General features: G+C 47.6%; 1 protein-coding gene across 2 annotated transcripts in view; it reads left to right on the forward strand.

Moving 5' to 3' along the window:
* pstpip2 (proline-serine-threonine phosphatase interacting protein 2) overlaps positions 1-18,733 on the forward strand; it is a 143,139-nt gene that overhangs the window by 71,903 nt on the left and 52,503 nt on the right. For both annotated transcript variants that reach the window (XM_063046994.1, XM_063046993.1), the window contains 2 exons: positions 3,260-3,294; positions 10,237-10,343. In XM_063046994.1, coding sequence (XP_062903064.1) covers positions 3,260-3,294; positions 10,237-10,343 — 142 coding nt within the window. The remainder of the gene's footprint in view (positions 1-3,259; positions 3,295-10,236; positions 10,344-18,733) is intronic.

An 18,733-nucleotide genomic window follows, 5' to 3' on the forward strand; every position in this document is an offset into this window, starting at 1 on the left:
ATGGAATATAAGTCCTTGATAAAGTTAAAAGCTTATGTCAAAAAGCCAAAGAAGAATGGTTAAACCAGGAATGTGAGCAACTAGAAAGAATCCCTATTACTGATCCAAAAAGTTACATCAACAAATCAAGAATATCACTGGTAAAAAGCTCCTCTGTTCTTCAGGTGGATGTTTGAAAGCAAAACATGGAATCATGGAAAAAGATAAGATTATGAACAGATAGACTGAGTATATTCAAGAATTGTTTGAAGACGATTGAGGCGAAAAACCAAAAATTAAGAAGAACATTGAAGGTCAAAGTATTTTAAAATCTGAAGTTTGTAATGCAATAAATAAGATGAAGAAAGGAAAGGCAGCAGGTCCTGATGAATTAGTAATAGAACAAATTATTGCCCTTGAAGATTATGGAATTGAAAAACTTACTGATTTAATGAATGACATTTATGAGACTGGAATAATACCAGAAGAGGTGAAAACAGTCAGTATTTATCACTCTTCCAAAGAAACCTGGAGCAATAGAATGCGAATGACATAGAACCATAAGTTTAATGAGTCATATCACTGAGACACTTCTGAGAATTTTGATGACAAGAGCTAAAAGTAAGATACAAGCTGAAATAGGTAAAGAACAGTGTGGTTTTGTAAAAGACAAAGGTACAAGAAACGTGATATTGATGTTAAGGATACTATCAGAACGAGCTATTCAAGTGCAAAAAGATTTGCTTGTTTTATCAACTACACAAAAGCATTTGATAAAGTGAAGCACAATAAGTTATTTGAAATATTACAGGAAACTCTAGATCTAGATTTGAAAGACCTCCGCCTAATCAGAAATCTGTACTGGGAACAAACTGCTGCTGTAAGAATAGATGGAGAAGTGAGTCAGTTTACAAAAATCAAGAGAGGCATTAGGCAAGGGTGTATTTTCTCCCGTGATTTGTTTAATGTGTACAGTGAAACAATATTACGAAAAATAAGAGACATCTTGGGGATCAAAGTTGGCGGTGAAAACATCAATAATTTCAGGTATGCGGATGACACTGTGTTAATTGCAAATATAGAGGAAGAACTACAAAACTTAATTGTTATAGTTGTTGAAGAAAGTGCAAAAATGGATCTATCTATCAATTTTAAAAAGACAGAATGTATGGTGATATCCAAAAAGAAGGAGAATCCTATCTGCAGGCTGAGAATAAACGGGGAAGACATACCTGTAAAACAAGTATAGAACTTTTGTTACTTAGGAAGCTGGATGACATCAAATGGTAGGTGCGACATGGACATCAAAAGAAGAATAGGGATGGCAAAAGACACCTTTACGAGAATGAAGAATATACTGACCAACACTAATCTAGGCATGACAACCTGCCTCAGAGTACGTTACGTTTATCCAGTTATGTTATATGGCTCAGAATGTTGGACAATATCTAGTAACATGAGGAAACGAATTGAAGCAGCAGAGATGAAGTTTTTGAGGAGGATGCAAAGAATACCATGGATGAAGCGAATATCTAATGAGGATGTCATGAATAGAGCAAACACAAAAAGAGAAATAATGTATGAGATCATGAAAAGGCAATGTAACTTCATTGGACATGTGATTAGGAAAGAGGAGTTAGAATGCACGGTAATTATGGGAAAGATTGAAGGGAAGAAAGCAAGAGGAAGACGAGGACAAATGATGATGGAGACAGCAGCCAGAGAACTGGAAATGAATACCAATGAATTGATCCACTTGACCCGAAACAGGAGTGTGTGGGCCATGGCAGTCAAAGCTTAATCTGGGCATGGCACCTGATGTTGATGATGAATAAATCTAGTGGTTTGTGACTTAAGATCATGATAGTCCCCTTGGTCTATCCTATTCAGGACCCTTTTCAAAAGTATAATAGTCTTAAGTTTCACACATAAAATGCTGGAGGAACTCAGCAGGCCAGGCAGCATCTATGGAAAAGAATACAGGCAATGTTTCAGGCTGCGACCCTTCATTGGAACTGGAAAAATAGATGAGGTCAGAATCTCCAACAGGATCCCACCATGAAACACATTCTTCTGTCCCACCCCCCCAACACACTTCTTGCTTTCTGCAGGGATTGCTCTCTATGCATCTCCCTTCCACTTGTCCCTTCCCCCGATTGCCCGCTTGGCATTTATCCTTGCAAGCGGAACAAGTGCTACACCTGCCCCTATACCTCCTCCCTCACTACCACTCAGGGCCCCAAACAGTTCTTTCAGGTGAGGTGACAATTCACCTGAGAGTCTGTTGGGGTCACCTATTGTATTTGGTACACTGAGTATGGCCTCCTGTATATCGGTGAGACCCGACGTAGATTGGGAGACCACTTCACCAAGCACATATGCTTCGTCTGCCAGAACAAGCAGGGTCTCACAGTGGCCCTATTTTAATTCCGCTTCCCATTCCCATTCCGATATGTCTATCTGTGGCCTTATCCACTGCCGCGATGAGGCTACACTTAGGCTGAACAACACCTTAAATTCTGTTTGGGTAGCCTCCAACTTGATGGTATGAACATCAACGTCTTGAACTTCCAGTAATTCCCCCCCTCCCACTTCACCATTCCCTATTCCCATTTCCCTCTCTCACCTCATCTCCTTGCCTGCCCATCGCCTCCCTCTGGTGCCCCTCCCCCTTTTCTTTCTTCCATGGCTTTCTGTCCTGTTCCGTCAGGGTCCCCCTTCTCCAGCCCTGTAACTCCTTCACCAATCAACTTCCCAGCTCTTTACTTCACCCCCACCCCCGTTTTCACCCATCACCTTGTGTTTCTTCCTTCCCTCCCCCCTCCTTCTTACACTCGTCTTTATTTCTCCAGTCCTGCCAAAGGGTCGCAGCCTGAAATGTCTACTGTACTCTTTTTCATAGATGCTGCCTGGCCTGCTGAGTTCCTTCAGCATTTTGTGTGTTCTGTTTGGATTTCCAGTACCTGCAGATTTTCCCTCCTTTGTAATAGACTTAAGATTCTTTGGAACAGTCAATGACCGGACAGTAGTTTCTCAAAATAAGATCTTCTCTAGATATATATGTTCCATGTACATTTGAAACACTTTCAGTCAACTTCTTACATGGGACCTGATAAAACCCTCATTCTTATAGAGATAGTTAACTATTTGGATGCCTGAATCGTTCAGTTGGGGTGCGAGAGGGGCAGCAGAAACAAGATTTGTAAAAAAAAAGCAGATATATGTTTAGCTCTTCAAGGTATTTACTTCAATCTCTTTCTTCCCCCTCTCCCACCTTTAGTACACTGAAGAGGGCGTTCGATGTCTTTAAACAACGTAAGTGTTTAAAGTTGTGATTGAATGTCTGTTGAGCATACTTCTGATCATACTAGGATATGACAGCTGTACAAAATGGAGATCCATGACTGTGGTCTAACATAGAGTTTGTGGTGTGTGAGTCTGTTGCTGCACAAAGAATCTGAGCTGAGCAGCCAAAAATCTGATTTTGGTATGTGCTGCCAGCGACTGTAAATCGGTGTCCTTTAGAAAAGGAAACAAAAGGAACGAGCTCTGAATGGCGCAGGCTAGATTTGAGATTCTGTGTATATCTGAAATACTTCCAAGTCACTCCTAACAAACAGTTAGAATCCTCATTTCTTTAGGGGCAATTAACTCATTTTAGTCTAGTGGAAGCGCAACTGAATATGGGATTCATTTTCACAGGACATGAGAAGCAGCATTTAAATTGGGTATTATCATAAAACATTCAAAATAAACTAAAATTTTGATCATCTTCTATTTGTTGATTTAGCATTTTGCTTACCAGCTGGTGTTTTCCATTTTCCTGTTAAAGCCTTGTTTTCAGAAACGAACAGGGGCCTCTTCTGTTTATAAACTTATTGGGACCCTGTTCCATGCTCCCTTTTTAAACTCACAGGGATTCTGTTTCTCACACTCCTTTTAAACCCACCAGCACCCAAAGTTTTTCCTACTCTTTATAACCTCACCGGAGCTCCATTCCCAAGCCCCTTATAACCTCAGCAGGCTACTATTTAAATAAGCCCTGCACTGCTTTTAAATCTGGGTTCCATTTCCTGTGCTCCCTTTTACACATGAAGGTTTTTGTTTCCCCAGCTTTCTTTAAGCTCACCTGGTTAACTGAGAAATTTATTATATCTTTACACAAATGAATTGGGAATTTAATACGTATAACATCTCATTGTCCAGACAATCTGACATTGCAGCACTACTGAAGTCAGGAACATTCTGGATGTGGCAGGAGTTGGCAGGCAATAGGTGGAGCCAGGTGTGGATGGAGATGATGGATAGGTGGTGGGAGGGTGGAGCTGGAGTCAGAAGCCGGAAGGTGATAGGTGGAGCCAGGTGTGGATGGAGTTGATGGATAGGTGGTGGGAGGGTGGAGCTAGAGTCAGAAGCCGGAAGGTGATAGGTGGAGCCAGGTGTGGATGGAGTTGATGGATAGGTGGTGGGAGGGTGGAGCTGGAGTCAGAAGCCGGAAGGTGATAGGTGGAGCCAGGTGTGGATGGAGATGATGGATAGGTGGTGGGAGGGTGGAGCTGGAGTCAGAAGCCGGAAGGTGATAGGTGGAGCCAGGTGTGGATGGAGTTGATGGATAGGTGGTGGGAGGGTGGAGCTAGAGTCAGAAGCCGGAAGGTGATAGGTGGAGCCAGGTGTGGATGGAGTTGATGGATAGGTGGTGGGAGGGTGGAGCTGGAGTCAGAAGCCGGAAGGTGATAGGTGGAGCCAGGTGTGGATGGAGATGATGGATAGGTGGTGGGAGGGTGGAGCTAGAGTCAGAAACCGGAAGGTGATAGGTGGAGCCAGGTGTGGATGGAGTTGATGGGCAGGTGGCCCCTGGTGAGGGGAGGGTGGAGCTGGAGTCAGAAGCCGGAAGGTGATAGGTGGAGCCAGGTGTGGATGGAGATGATGGATAGGTGGTGGGAGGGTGGAGCTAGAGTCAGAAGCCGGAAGGTGATAGGTGGAGCCAGGTGTGGATGGAGTTGATGGATAGGTGGTGGGAGGGTGGAGCTAGAGTCAGAAGCCGGAAGGTGATAGGTGGAGCCAGGTGTGGATGGAGTTGATGGGCAGGTGGCCCCTGGTGAGGGGAGGGTGGAGCTGGAGTCAGAAGCCGGAAGGTGATAGGTGGAGCCAGGTGTGGATGGAGATGATGGATAGGTGGTGGGAGGGTGGAGCTAGAGTCAGAAGCCGGAAGGTGATAGGTGGAGCCAGGTGTGGATGGAGTTGATGGATAGGTGGTGGGAGGGTGGAGCTGGAGTCAGAAGCCGGAAGGTGATAGGTGGAGCCAGGTGTGGATGGAGATGATGGATAGGTGGTGGGAGGGTGGAGCTGGAGTCAGAAGCCGGAAGGTGATAGGTGGAGCCAGGTGTGGATGGAGATGATGGATAGGTGGTGGGAGGGTGGAGCTGGAGTCAGAAGCCGGAAGGTGATAGGTGGAGCCAGGTGTGGATGGAGTTGATGGATAGGTGGTGGGAGGGTGGAGCTGGAGTCAGAAGCCGGAAGGTGATAGGTGGAGCCAGGTGTGGATGGAGTTGATGGATAGGTGGTGGGAGGGTGGAGCTGGAGTCAGAAGCCGGAAGGTGATAGGTGGAGCCAGGTGTGGATGGAGATGATGGATAGGTGGTGGGAGGGTGGAGCTGGAGTCAGAAGCCGGAAGGTGATAGGTGGAGCCAGGTGTGGATGGAGTTGATGGGCAGGTGGCCCCTGGTGAGGGGAGGGTGGAGCTGGAGTCAGAAGCCGGAAGGTGATAGGTGGAGCCAGGTGTGGATGGAGTTGATGGATAGGTGGTGGGAGGGTGGAGCTGGAGTCAGATGTTGGAAGGTGATAGGTGGAGCCAGGTGTGGATGGAGTTGATGGGCAGGTGGCCCCTGGTGAGGGGAGGGTGGAGCTGGAGTCAGAAGCCGGAAGGTGATAGGTGGAGCCAGGTGTGGATGGAGATGATGGATAGGTGGTGGGAGGGTGGAGCTGGAGTCAGAAGCCGGAAGGTGATAGGTGGAGCCAGGTGTGGATGGAGTTGATGGATAGGTGGTGGGAGGGTGGAGCTGGAGTCAGATGTTGGAAGGTGATAGGTGGAGCCAGGTGTGGATGGAGTTGATGGGCAGGTGGCCCCTGGTGAGGGGAGGGTGGAGCTGGAGTCAGAAGCCGGAAGGTGATAGGTGGAGCCAGGTGTGGATGGAGATGATGGATAGGTGGTGGGAAGGTGGAGCTGGAGTCAGAAGCCGGAAGGTGATAGGTGGAGCCAGGTGTGGATGGAGTTGATGGATAGGTGGTGGGAGGGTGGAGCTGGAGTCAGAAGCCGGAAGGTGATAGGTGGAGCCAGGTGTGGATGGAGATGCTGGATAGGTGGTGGGAGGGTGGAGCTGGAGTCAGAAGCCGGAAGGTGATAGGTGGAGCCAGGTGTGGATGGAGATGATGGATAGGTGGTGGGAGGGTGGAGCTGGAGTCAGAAGCCGGAAGGTGATAGGTGGAGCCAGGTGTGGATGGAGTTGATGGATAGGTGGTGGGAGGGTGGAGCTGGAGTCAGAAGCCGGAAGGTGATAGGTGGAGCCAGGTGTGGATGGAGATGATGGATAGGTGGTGGGAGGGTGGAGCTGGAGTCAGAAGCCGGAAGGTGATAGGTGGAGCCAGGTGTGGATGGAGTTGATGGGCAGGTGGCCCCTGGTGAGGGGAGGGTGGAGCTGGAGTCAGAAGCCGGAAGGTGATAGGTGGAGCCAGGTGTGGATGGAGATGATGGATAGGTGGTGGGAGGGTGGAGCTGGAGTCAGAAGCCGGAAGGTGATAGGTGGAGCCAGGTGTGGATGGAGTTGATGGGCAGGTGGCCCCTGGTGAGGGGAGGGTGGAGCTGGAGTCAGAAGCCGGAAGGTGATAGGTGGAGCCAGGTGTGGATGGAGTTGATGGATAGGTGGTGGGAGGGTGGAGCTGGAGTCAGATGTTGGAAGGTGATAGGTGGAGCCAGGTGTGGATGGAGTTGATGGATAGGTGGTGGGAGGGTGGAGCTGGAGTCAGAAGCCGGAAGGTGATAGGTGGAGCCAGGTGTGGATGGAGATGATGGATAGGTGGTGGGAGGGTGGAGCTGGAGTCAGAAGCCGGAAGGTGATAGGTGGAGCCAGGTGTGGATGGAGATGATGGATAGGTGGTGGGAGGGTGGAGCTGGAGTCAGAAGCCGGAAGGTGATAGGTGGAGCCAGGTGTGGATGGAGATGATGGATAGGTGGTGGGAGGGTGGAGCTGGAGTCAGAAGCCGGAAGGTGATAGGTGGAGCCAGGTGTGGATGGAGTTGATGGATAGGTGGTGGGAGGGTGGAGCTAGAGTCAGAAGCCGGAAGGTGATAGGTGGAGCCAGGTGTGGATGGAGTTGATGGGCAGGTGGCCCCTGGTGAGGGGAGGGTGGAGCTGGAGTCAGAAGCCGGAAGGTGATAGGTGGAGCCAGGTGTGGATGGAGTTGATGGGCAGGTGGCCCCTGGTGAGGGGAGGGTGGAGCTGGAGTCAGAAGCCGGAAGGTGATAGGTGGAGCCAGGTGTGGATGGAGTTGATGGATAGGTGGTGGGAGGGTGGAGCTGGAGTCAGAAGCCGGAAGGTGATAGGTGGAGCCAGGTGTGGATGGAGTTGATGGATAGGTGGTGGGAGGGTGGAGCTAGAGTCAGAAGCCGGAAGGTGATAGGTGGAGCCAGGTGTGGATGGAGTTGATGGGCAGGTGGCCCCTGGTGAGGGGAGGGTGGAGCTGGAGTCAGAAGCCGGAAGGTGATAGGTGGAGCCAGGTGTGGATGGAGTTGATGGGCAGGTGGCCCCTGGTGAGGGGAGGGTGGAGCTGGAGTCAGAAGCCGGAAGGTGATAGGTGGAGCCAGGTGTGGATGGAGTTGATGGATAGGTGGTGGGAGGGTGGAGCTAGAGTCAGAAGCCGGAAGGTGATAGGTGGAGCCAGGTGTGGATGGAGTTGATGGGCAGGTGGCCCCTGGTGAGGGGAGGGTGGAGCTGGAGTCAGAAGCCGGAAGGTGATAGGTGGAGCCAGGTGTGGATGGAGTTGATGGGCAGGTGGCCCCTGGTGAGGGGAGGGTGGAGCTGGAGTCAGAAGCCGGAAGGTGATAGGTGGAGCCAGGTGTGGATGGAGTTGATGGATAGGTGGTGGGAGGGTGGAGCTGGAGTCAGATGTTGGAAGGTGATAGGTGGAGGCAGCAACAGGCTGGAAAAGAAGGTGATGTCGATCCTGATAAGGGAGGGTTGGTAGGCAGATGGGAAGAGGATAGGGGTAGGGGCCATGATCAACATCCTGTGAGTTGATTGTATGGATGATGGGCAGAGAAAACAAGATAGGGGAGGGAAAGAAATTCGGTAATGGGAATGGGGGGGGAGGAGTAAAGTTGAGAGAACCTGGGTGGATCAGAAGAGAGTTTGCATGGAACTGAAAATGTCAATGTTTAGAAGAGGACGTGTCCCAGATGATGAGGATCTCTGTGGGTTGGAGACTGTGCAGCAGAATATGATGTGCTGTTCATCCGGTTTGCATTGGGCCATATCTTGGCAGAGGAGAAGACCGGGGGCAGGCAGGTGGGGGTGGGAATGGGAAGAGAAGTTGAGATGACATGCTTCCAGGAGCTCAAGACCTCAGTCCTCACCTTTCAACCTATCTGCACCGGATCAGCTCACCATTCTGCGTTATTTCTGCCAGCTGCCGTGCAATCCCATTAGCGGTCCTCTAATTGACAATAAACTGGACTGGTCAAAGAACATTGAGGCTGTCTACAAGAAGGGTCAGAGCCATCTCTATTTCCTGAGGAGACTGAGGTCCTTTAACATCTGCCGGACGATGCTGAGGATGTTCTATGAGACTGTGGTGGCCAGTGCCATCATGTTTGTTGTTGTGTGCTGGAGCAGCAGGCTGAGGGTAGCAGACACCAACAGAATCAACAAACTCATCCAGAAGGCCAGTGATGTTGTGGGGATGGAACTGGACTCTCTCATGGTGGTGTCTGAAAAGAGGATGCTGTCTAAGTTGCAAGCCATCTTGGTCAATGTTTCCCATCCACTACATAATGTACTGGTTGGGCACAGGAGTACATTCAGCCAGAGACTCATTTCACCAAGATGCAACACAGAGCGTCATAGGAAGTCATTTCTGCCTGTGGCTATCAAACTTTACAACTCCTCCCTTGGAGGGTCAGACACCCTGAGCCAATAGGCTGGTCCTGGACTTATTTCATAATTTACTGACATATTTTACATATTACTATTCAACTATTTATGGTTCTATTACTATTTTTTATTTATGGTTCAGCTGTAACGAAAACCAATTTTCCCCGGGATCAATAAAGTATGACTATGACTAATGGCCTCTGAACCCCTTTCTGATTTATCCTGGAACCATTTTCTCCATGACTCCTTTCTTTGTTCATCTCACCCATCTACTGCTCTGTCCCCTGGCATTTTTCTTTCTGCTCTGTCCCCTGGCATTTTTCTTTGCAACTGGAGGAGGTCCTTATACTTCCTCCTCCACCTGATCCATGGACCTATCAGCCCTTCCAGGTTAGGTGGAAGTTCACTTGCACCTCTTCCAACTTTCTCTGTTGCATTTGATGCTCTCAATGTGGCCTCCTCTATATTGGTAAGACCAAGCAGCCACTTTACATTGCCTGCAATGGCCAACTTGAACTGCCCGTTGCAAACATTTCAAGTCCCTTCCCATTTCCACAGTGACCTCTCGATTCTCTGCTACTTGGGTGAGGCCAAGTGCAAACTGTATTCCACTTACATGGTCTCCAACCCAATGATATTCACTGAATTGTTGCGATTTTTGCTAACCTGCACCACCTGTGTTCCCTTCTCACCTGATGCTCCCCGGTTCTCTTGCCTCCCCATCTTTACAAACACCTAGATCCCTGTTACCCATTCTTTCGCTCCCCTCCGCACATGGTTCCATCTACCCACCTTACCTGATACCAGTTTTAACCTTATTTATCAAGTTCCAGCTTCTAACTCTGTCTCCAACCTCCTCTCTACCGACCTGGCTTCATCTCCCCATGGTTCCAATGTTGCCAGTCAGCTCCTGTCTTGCCCCCCTCTTGTTTCCTTATAGGGGTACTCTCTCCTCTGCACCCTGTCCTGATGCAGTGCCTCGACCTAAAACATCGCCATCCACCACTCCTGCTCAATCCACTGAGTCCCTTCAGCAGCTGGTTTGTTTTTCCAGGTTCCTGTTCCTGCAGCCTCTTGTGAATCAGCAGCTGTTTTCGGTTCATTTCTTGCAGAGATGGAAAACGTAGGGTTATCACACATCCAGCTCGCAAGCAGCTTACGGGAAGAAATCCGAAAACTGGAGGAGTTCCGGGAAAAACAAAAGGATCAAAGAAAAAAAGTGAGTTGGCCACGCTTTCTGTTGAAGTATTGCACTCATTTCTGTGGTAACCTTTTTCTCTCATTTCCCCATTCTCCACACTGTTTGGAAACAGCCGTTTTACTATTTTTATGCCCTTTTAATCTAGTTATTCTGATCTCCTTGGCTATCTCCCCCAAGTTAGTCAAGGCTCTCACTATTGCTTAAATTTCTAACAAGAGAAAATCTGCAGATGCTGGAAATCCGAGCAACACGCACAGAATGCTGGAGGAACTGGGCAGGCCAGGCAACATCTACGGAAAAGAGTACAGTTGACGTATTGGGCCGAAACCCTTCCTGCCTGAGGGTTTTGCAGCATTTTGTGTGTGGCTTAAGTTTCCCTTCAGTTTCTGACAGCTTGTTAAGTTATTGGTGGTGTTTGATCCCCTCATCTTAGGTTGCTTTTCTTACCTGGTGCAGTCTGTGTACACAATATTGGGACCCAGTTACACCAGCTACTGGGTCTCATTGGTGGGGGGGAGGGGGTGGAAAAGACATTTTTATATTGCACTACTCCTTAATGGGTGTCCTAGAACAATTCCTGGACAGGAAGGGGTAAGAATAGGCGAAACACGCACAAATGGGATTAGTTTAGGTGCAAGGTGGAAAATGCAGCAATATCTTCCACGTATTAAGCTCCTGAACAAAGCAAATTATAACGACGTAGTGAGGGATAAATATTACCGAGAGATCAGACACACATGGTAGATACCATGATAGAAGGCAGCGTGGTAGTGCAGGGGATAACACAGTGCAGTACAGCGGTTCAGTTCCTGACGCTGCCTGTAAGGAGTTTGTAAGTTTTCCATGTGACCACTGGGTTTTCTCCTGGTGCCCTAATTTCCTCCCACATTCCAAAAAAAAGGCGTACGGTTAGGATATGTGAGTTGTGAGCATGCTATATTTGCACCAGAAGCATGGCCCGGCGAATACACGTTGACTCAATTTGCTGCAGACAGTGCATTTCACTGCTTGTTTTGCTGGTTAATTATTTAGTTGTGCATGGATTACATTTCTTGTAACCACAAGGGCTGCAGGAAGTAGTCTGTGTATAAGACGTTGAGACCACAGTAACACAGATTACTGGGCTTCATTGGGGGCGGGGAGAGAGGACATTTTAACACAGCGTTGCATTACCATTATTGGATGTCTCCGAACATGTCATTGATAGGGAAAGGGTTAGAGGAATAAGGGCCAAATGCAGGCAATTGGGATTAGCTTTGATGGTTACCAAGTCGTTGTGGATAATTTGGGCAGAGAGGTCAGTTTCCATGCTCTGTAAATCTATCAAACTGAAAGTTGGCTGCTCATATGGGGAGAAAGCAGGAAAAGGGTACTGATTGTGGATGATCAGCCATGATCACAGTGAATGGTGGTGCTGGCTCGAAGGGCTGAGTGGCCTACTCCCGCACCTATTGTCTATTGTCTCATTTTGTGTGGATAGCCAAACTGATCTGAACTTTATATGTTGGGTTTGGCTCAACGTAATTCTTTTTTAAAGAATTCCAGCTGTTTTACTTCCTTGCGTGGTGGTCTGTAAGTGCTACATTTATGATAATAGTGAACCGGCAAGGAGCACAAAGGAACAGAGGCTGGGAGGCATCCCTAAGCAGGGCCAGCCATACCCTCGGAGCAGAGTTCCAAGGATAGTGCCAGCAGTGAAACCCACTGAAAGGTGTAAACCTGAGAGAGCCATGAGCAAAGGCAACAGCTCTTCCCTGTGGAGTGTGTTCTCTACTCAGACCCAAGAGCGTTGAATGCGTGTGGGTGAAGTGGCAGCACAACAGTTAGTGTAACATTATTACAGTGCCAGTAATCAGAGTTCAGCTCTGTAAAGAGTTTTTACGTTCTCCCGGTTTTCTGTGTGGGTTTCCTCAGGGTGCTCCAGTTTCCTCCTACGTTCCCAAGACATGCGGGTTATTAGCGTAATGTGTTACATGAGTGTGATTGGGTGGTGTAGGCTTGTTGGACCAGAAGGACCTGTCACTGTGCTATATTTCTAAATAAAAATTCTAAATGTGTCTGGTTGGGTTTGGTATCAAGAATGTCCTTGGTTTGGGCTAGGCTTGGCTTGACTTGACTGTGGTCAGGTCAGATTTTAATTTTATATCCCAACAGACTTCTACTTTGCACCTTCCATTAGAGGAATGTAATACAGGTGTCCCCCGCTTTTCAAATGTTCGCTTTACGAAACCTCACTGTTACGAAAGACCTACATTAGTACCCTGTTTTCGCTTTCAGAAGGTGTTTTCACTGTTACGAAGAAAGGCAGCACGCGAAAAAAAATCAGCGCGCGATAAAAGGCAGCTCGCGTCCCGAGCAGCCGCTGTCCCCTGGATTCAGAACGGCATTGCTTAAACACGTGCCTGTGAGCAGCCGTTTGCAAGATGAGTTCTATGGTGTTGGAAAAGCCTAAAAGAGCTTGTAAGGGTGTTACACTTAGCGTAAAACTAGACATAATTAAGCGTTTCGATCTGTGTGAACGAAGCAAGGACAAAGTGAGTTTGGCTTGTGGAAGTTGACGAAGATGATGTTGAAGAGGTTTTGGCATCCCATGACCAAGAGCTGATAGATGAAGAGCTAATGCAATTGGAAGAGGAAAGGATAACAATCGAAACCGAATGCAGAAAGTGAAGCAACTGCGTGAGATTTTCGCTGCAATGATAAAGTAGGACTTTAATTTTGAAAGAGTACGTAGGTTTAGGGGATATTTGCAGGATGGTTTAAGTCCTTACAAACAACTGTATGATAGAAAAATGCGCGAGGCTCAGCAGTCAAGCAAGGCTTTCACATCAGCCACAGCAGATGACGAACCTCGATCTTTGGCATCGAGGCGGGAAGTCATAGGAGAAGATGCGCTGCCTGCCCTGATCGATGATGAGATGACACCCCCGTGTCTCACCACCCGGGCCCCGGACAGATACTGTACCGATTCGCGGAGAATGCAGCAGTAGCCAGGAGGCACACAGCACATCTTTAAGAAAAAAAGCCGAAATAAACATGCTAATTAATTAGGTGCCGCCGACACGTAATTGTCAGCCCAGGTCAGTGCCGATTTCCGATTGCGTCGCCTCCTCACAATGCACATCCTGTGGTTCCCCTTTATCTACAACACATCTTACTTTAAAGGGCGCCAGCAACTTGGTGAAATGTGCTTTCCTTTTCTCAAAACTGTAATGATTTTTTGTGATTATCCTTTTAAAGTGCCCTTCGGCAGTATCTTTAATAAAACTTCCAACTTCTTCCCAATGACAATACTTTAACATAAATGGGCTGTAGTTTCCTGTTTTGTCTTCTTTCCTTCAGTGGTAAAAGGAATTATACTTGCTAACAAACCCTCCCTAAATCTTGGGAATTTTGGGAAATTAAAACCAATGCGTCAACTATTTCACTGGCCTCTTCAAGTACTAGAATGAAGTCCCATGATAGTGGAAACTCATCAGTCAGGGTCCTGATGCAGGGTTTTGACCTGAAACGTCGATGGTTTCCTTCCTTCCACAGATGCTGTATGTCTCACTGAGTTCTTCCAGCACGTTGTTGGTTGATGTTGAATCTTTAACCTTGATCCTTCATTAATTTGTAACAGTTCTCTCTATCTGTACCTTCTTCCATAATATTAAAAAGATTATCATATTAGCCCAGAAAGATAAAGGATTCAATATTCCAAATCTTTATTCATTTTTATTTTCTCTTGTAAATAGCAACATTCGAGTGAATATGAACTTTGTCAAGGCCTTAATTTACATCATGTACTATGTAGACCTCAGTGCTTACGAGTAAAGTCTTGGTCACTAAACTCTGATTAGAGTTTATAAAGGTTCACTATTGTTGCTTTGTAGTTTAAGCCTTGTGATAAAGCTGGAATGTTTGTGGAGAGAGTGACTGATTTAGATTCCATGCCCAATAAGGAAGTTGACAAATGTTGCCAAGTTATAATATCAAAGAGGAAGCATAGTCTTCTCAAATAACATGACCCACAGTTACTCAATTAGTTCCTTTCTCTGTGTGTGTGTGTGTGTGTGTGTGTGTGGATTTATAATGGGGAATATCCTTTCACACTTCATTGTTTTCGCTGTTAAGTACCGACATGAAATTAATACTCTGTACTTGCTGTTCCCCGTAATGATAGCACCAATGAAATCGCAACAGTAAGTGTCATTACGGCACTGTGACTACAGAGGTTCACGATTGACGGGAGTGCAGTGCTGGGATCGGCCCAAGCTACTGCTGCCTGCTTTGCTGGAGACCAGGTACAAACAGCTGCCCACTGCTGGTGGGAATAGCTCAGTCTGGGTGAACGCAGAGCCCGTAGGATCATAGAGCACAGAAGCTGTCCCCTCCAGCGCAACCTGTCCTTGCTGATGGTGTTCTCGGCCTATCTGTCTGCGCATGGTCCACAGCCCTCTAAACCTCTCCTATCCATGTACTTGTCTAGATGACTTTTAAATGTTGCTAGTGTTTCTAGCATCTTATTCCAAATTTGTGTGTAAAAGCTGCCTCTGATGTCCTTTTTTAAATCTCTTGCCTCTGATCTTAAGCCTTTTGAATTTTGTACCCCTCCCTGGGAAAAAGATTGTGTTTTTCCCCTGTCTTTGCTGCTCATGATTTTGTATACTTAGAGAACAGAGAAAAATAGAAAACCTACAGCACAATACAGGCCCTTCGGCCCACAAAGCTGTGCCAAACATGTCCTTGCATGAGAAATTACCCAGGGTTACCCATAACCCTCTACTTTTCTGAGCTCCATGTACCTGTCCAGGAGTCTCCTAAAAGACCCTATCATATCTGCCTCCACCACCGTCGCTGGCGGCCTATTTCACGCACTCAACACTCTATACGTAAAAAAAAACTTACCCTGATATCTCCTCTGTACCTACTTCCAAGCACCTTAAAACTGCGCCCTCTCGTGCTAGCCATTTCAGCCCCGGGGAAAAGCCTCTGACTATCCACACGATCAATGCCTCTATACACCTCTATCAGGTCACCTCCGTTGCTTCAAGGAAAAAAGGCCGAGTTCACTCAACCTATTCTCATAAGGCATGCTCCCAAATCCAGGCAACATCCTTGTAAATCTCCTGTGCACCCTTTCTATGGTTTCCACATCTTTCCTGTAGTGAGGTGACCAGAACTGAGCACAGTACTACAACTGGGGCTGACCAGGGTCCTAAAAAGCTGCAACATTACCTCTCGGCTCCTAAACTCAAGCCCACGATAGATGAAGCCCAATGCACCGTATGCTTTCTTAACCACAGAGTCAACCAGCGTAGCAACCTTCAGTGTCCTATGGACTCGGACCCCTAGATCCCTCTGATCCTCCACACTGCCAAGAGTATTACCATTAATACTATATCCTGCCATCATATTTGACCTAGCAAAATGAACCACCTCACACTTATCTGGGTTGAACACCATCTGCCACTTCTCAGCCCAGTTTTGTATCCTATCAATGTCTCACTGTTACCTCTGACAGCCCTCCACACTATCTACAACACCCCCAACCTTTGTGTCATCAGCAAATTTACTAACCCATCCCTCCACTACTTTATCCAGGTCATCTATAAAAATCACGAAGAGTAAGGGTCCCAGAACAGATTCCTGAGGCACTCCACTGGTGACTGACCTCCATACAGAATATGACCCGTCTACAACTGCCCTCTGCCTTCTGTGGGAAAGCCAGTTCTGGATCCACAAAGCAAGGTCCCCTTGGATCCCATGCCTCCTTACTTCCTTAATAAGCCTTGCATGGGGTACCTTATCAAATGCCTTGCTGAAATCCATATACACTACATATACTGCGCTTCCTTCATCAATGTGTTTAGTCAGATCCTCAAAAAATTCAATCAGGCCCGTAAAGCCCGACCTGCCTTTCACAAAGCCATGCTGACTATTCCTAATCATATTATGCCTCTCCAAATGTTGATAAATCCTGCCTCTCAGGATCTTCTCCATCAACTTAACGACCACTGAAGTAAGACTCACTGGTCTATAATTTCCTGGGCTATCTCTACTCCCTTTCTTGAATAATGGAACAACATTGGCAACCCTCCAAACCTCCGGAACTTCTCCCATCCCCATTGATGATCCAAAGATCATTGCCAGAGGCTCAGCAATCTCCTCCCTTGCCTCCCACAGTAGCCTGGGGTACATCTCATCTGGTCCCGGTGACTTATCCAACTTGATGCTTTCCAAAAGCTACTGCACATCCTCTTTCTTAATATCTACATGCTCAAGCTTTTCAGTCCACTGTAAGTCATCCCGACAATCGCCAAGATCCTTTTCCGTAGTGAATACTAAAGCAAAGTGCTTGTTACATACACCTGTTAGGGTGCATTCTCCAGATACCTTATAAGGTAACCGTAGCCTTCAGCCAGGAGCAGATGTCATCAGGTGGTTCCCAACCTTCACCGAGTGTTTCGACCCTTAACCACGACACTCTCCAGTTGGTGGGCCGGCAGTGGTGGCCAAATCACTGCCCATCTGCTCCTGGCTTCCAGCTCCCCTCCTCTCGCCTACTCCAAATCCAACAAGAGGCTCGTTCTGCCTCTTCCCCCATCCTACGAGCTGCTTGTTTTTTGCTCCTTTCATCCAGCCCCAGAGCTGACAACAACTGCCATGCTGATTTGGCTGGGAAACCTCTGCAGCCGATCTCCACAGGGAACAACCATGCCTGCCATCCCTTATCTTTACTGTTACGTACCCCGTAACTGGGTTGCCAAACCAGCAGAAATGGATCACTCAGTTGGAGTCTGGAGTACTAGAACTAAGAAAGTTTTATTAAAGAAACAAGCAACGCAGTAATCGAAAGGATAATAAATGCAACAGTTCAGCGATGATAAACACACATGTGCACAGAATTAAGATAACAGCATCAATCAAGCTCTATCGTTGTCTAGGGGTAAATGACCAAATTTAAAAGTGACTCAAAGTTCAGTCCAGTTAGTAGTTCAGTCCACAGTAATCGTTGCCATGGCGATGGACAACGTGGGGGGAATAGAGAGATAGAACAGGAACAACTGATCATTCAGAACGGCTTCACTCACAGACCGGCGAGATTGCTCACAAGCAACTTTTGGGCGGGTCCTTGGTGATGTCACCTGAGGTCACCGACTGTGACCCCTCCTCCAGATGCGGTCGATCCTCTGCAGTAAACCCGGCACCCAGGCAAGGGCGGACACACACCGGGTTCCCGCTGATCGTACCTTTCCACCCTGGTCGTTGTCTGGTACTTCTCACCCACTCGTGAGAGGCGCACCGCTTCCAGGGTCTCGTTACCTCGGATGGCGTGTCTCTGTCTTAGCGAACCTGTCCCTTTTTATCCCCCTGCTGGGGTATCGCCTGTCCATCACTTCAAACAGTTCAGGGTTCAAAGGGGGAGCCGCTCCAGACAGCTCTCTCTCCCCCGTCCCTTCATTACACATCTCCAGACGCTGCTCCATTGTTCCTTATCTCTCCTTCCCCTGAGGGCAGGTGGCAGACCAACTGCTGATGCCACTGATGCTAGCCCAGGCCAGCAAACATCTTAATTTTATGTGTATTCTCGTCACACTTCCCCCTTTTTAAGGATTTTTACCGGGAGGTTAAAATTACAAACATGAATACATTATTTGATACATACACAAATATACATCTTTATCAGCTATTTGGCTAACACAGCGAGTTTGAAGCTGCCAACACCTTGACAGACAGTCATCACATTTTCTGTTCCTTTTACACGTGTTATTAATAATCCCTTAGACCAGGCTCCAACTCAGCAAACTTCATAATGGCCAAAAACACTGATGAATTGCGACCAATGTAACCTCTCATTTGGTTTTGTCCCGGACCACAATAACAAGGGTCGTCCCATTCCGGCTCAGTTTTCTCTCGCAAGGGCTTAGTAGGAGGGGGACGGGTATTGACCGCAGAGTTATTGCAAAACTTCCTGCAGTACCCCACCATCTCCAAGAGCCTTCTGAGGGCCCTCTTGTCTGTCGGGGTTGGGAGGTCAGCGATAGCCTGCACTGTAGCTTGCATCGCTGCCAGCTGCCCCTGTGTCACCACAATTCCCAGGTAAGTGACCCTCGTGTGGCCGAATTCATTTTTTTCAAGGTTCACTATCAAACTGGCTTCAGACAGCCGTATTAAATTGCCAATACACACCTCTGTGTTCATCAGCCCTTTAGTCACTGAATTACTCAAAAAATATGGGTGTTGTTTACTAGGCCGCCCTATTGTAACAGACATCACCCAACGTCCCAGTTCTTTGCATTTCCTCGGGACAATCAAACCCACGGGCGCGAGTCGTTTAATTACTTCTGCTAAAGATTCGCTTTGTTCGGGGATTAAGGGAGAGACCTTATCAGTAGACCTGGCCAAAACAATAGCCTTCTCCC

The sequence above is a fragment of the Mobula hypostoma genome, chromosome 4 (genome assembly GCF_963921235.1).
Source record: "Mobula hypostoma chromosome 4, sMobHyp1.1, whole genome shotgun sequence".
NCBI classification, from domain to species: domain Eukaryota; kingdom Metazoa; phylum Chordata; class Chondrichthyes; order Myliobatiformes; family Myliobatidae; genus Mobula; species Mobula hypostoma.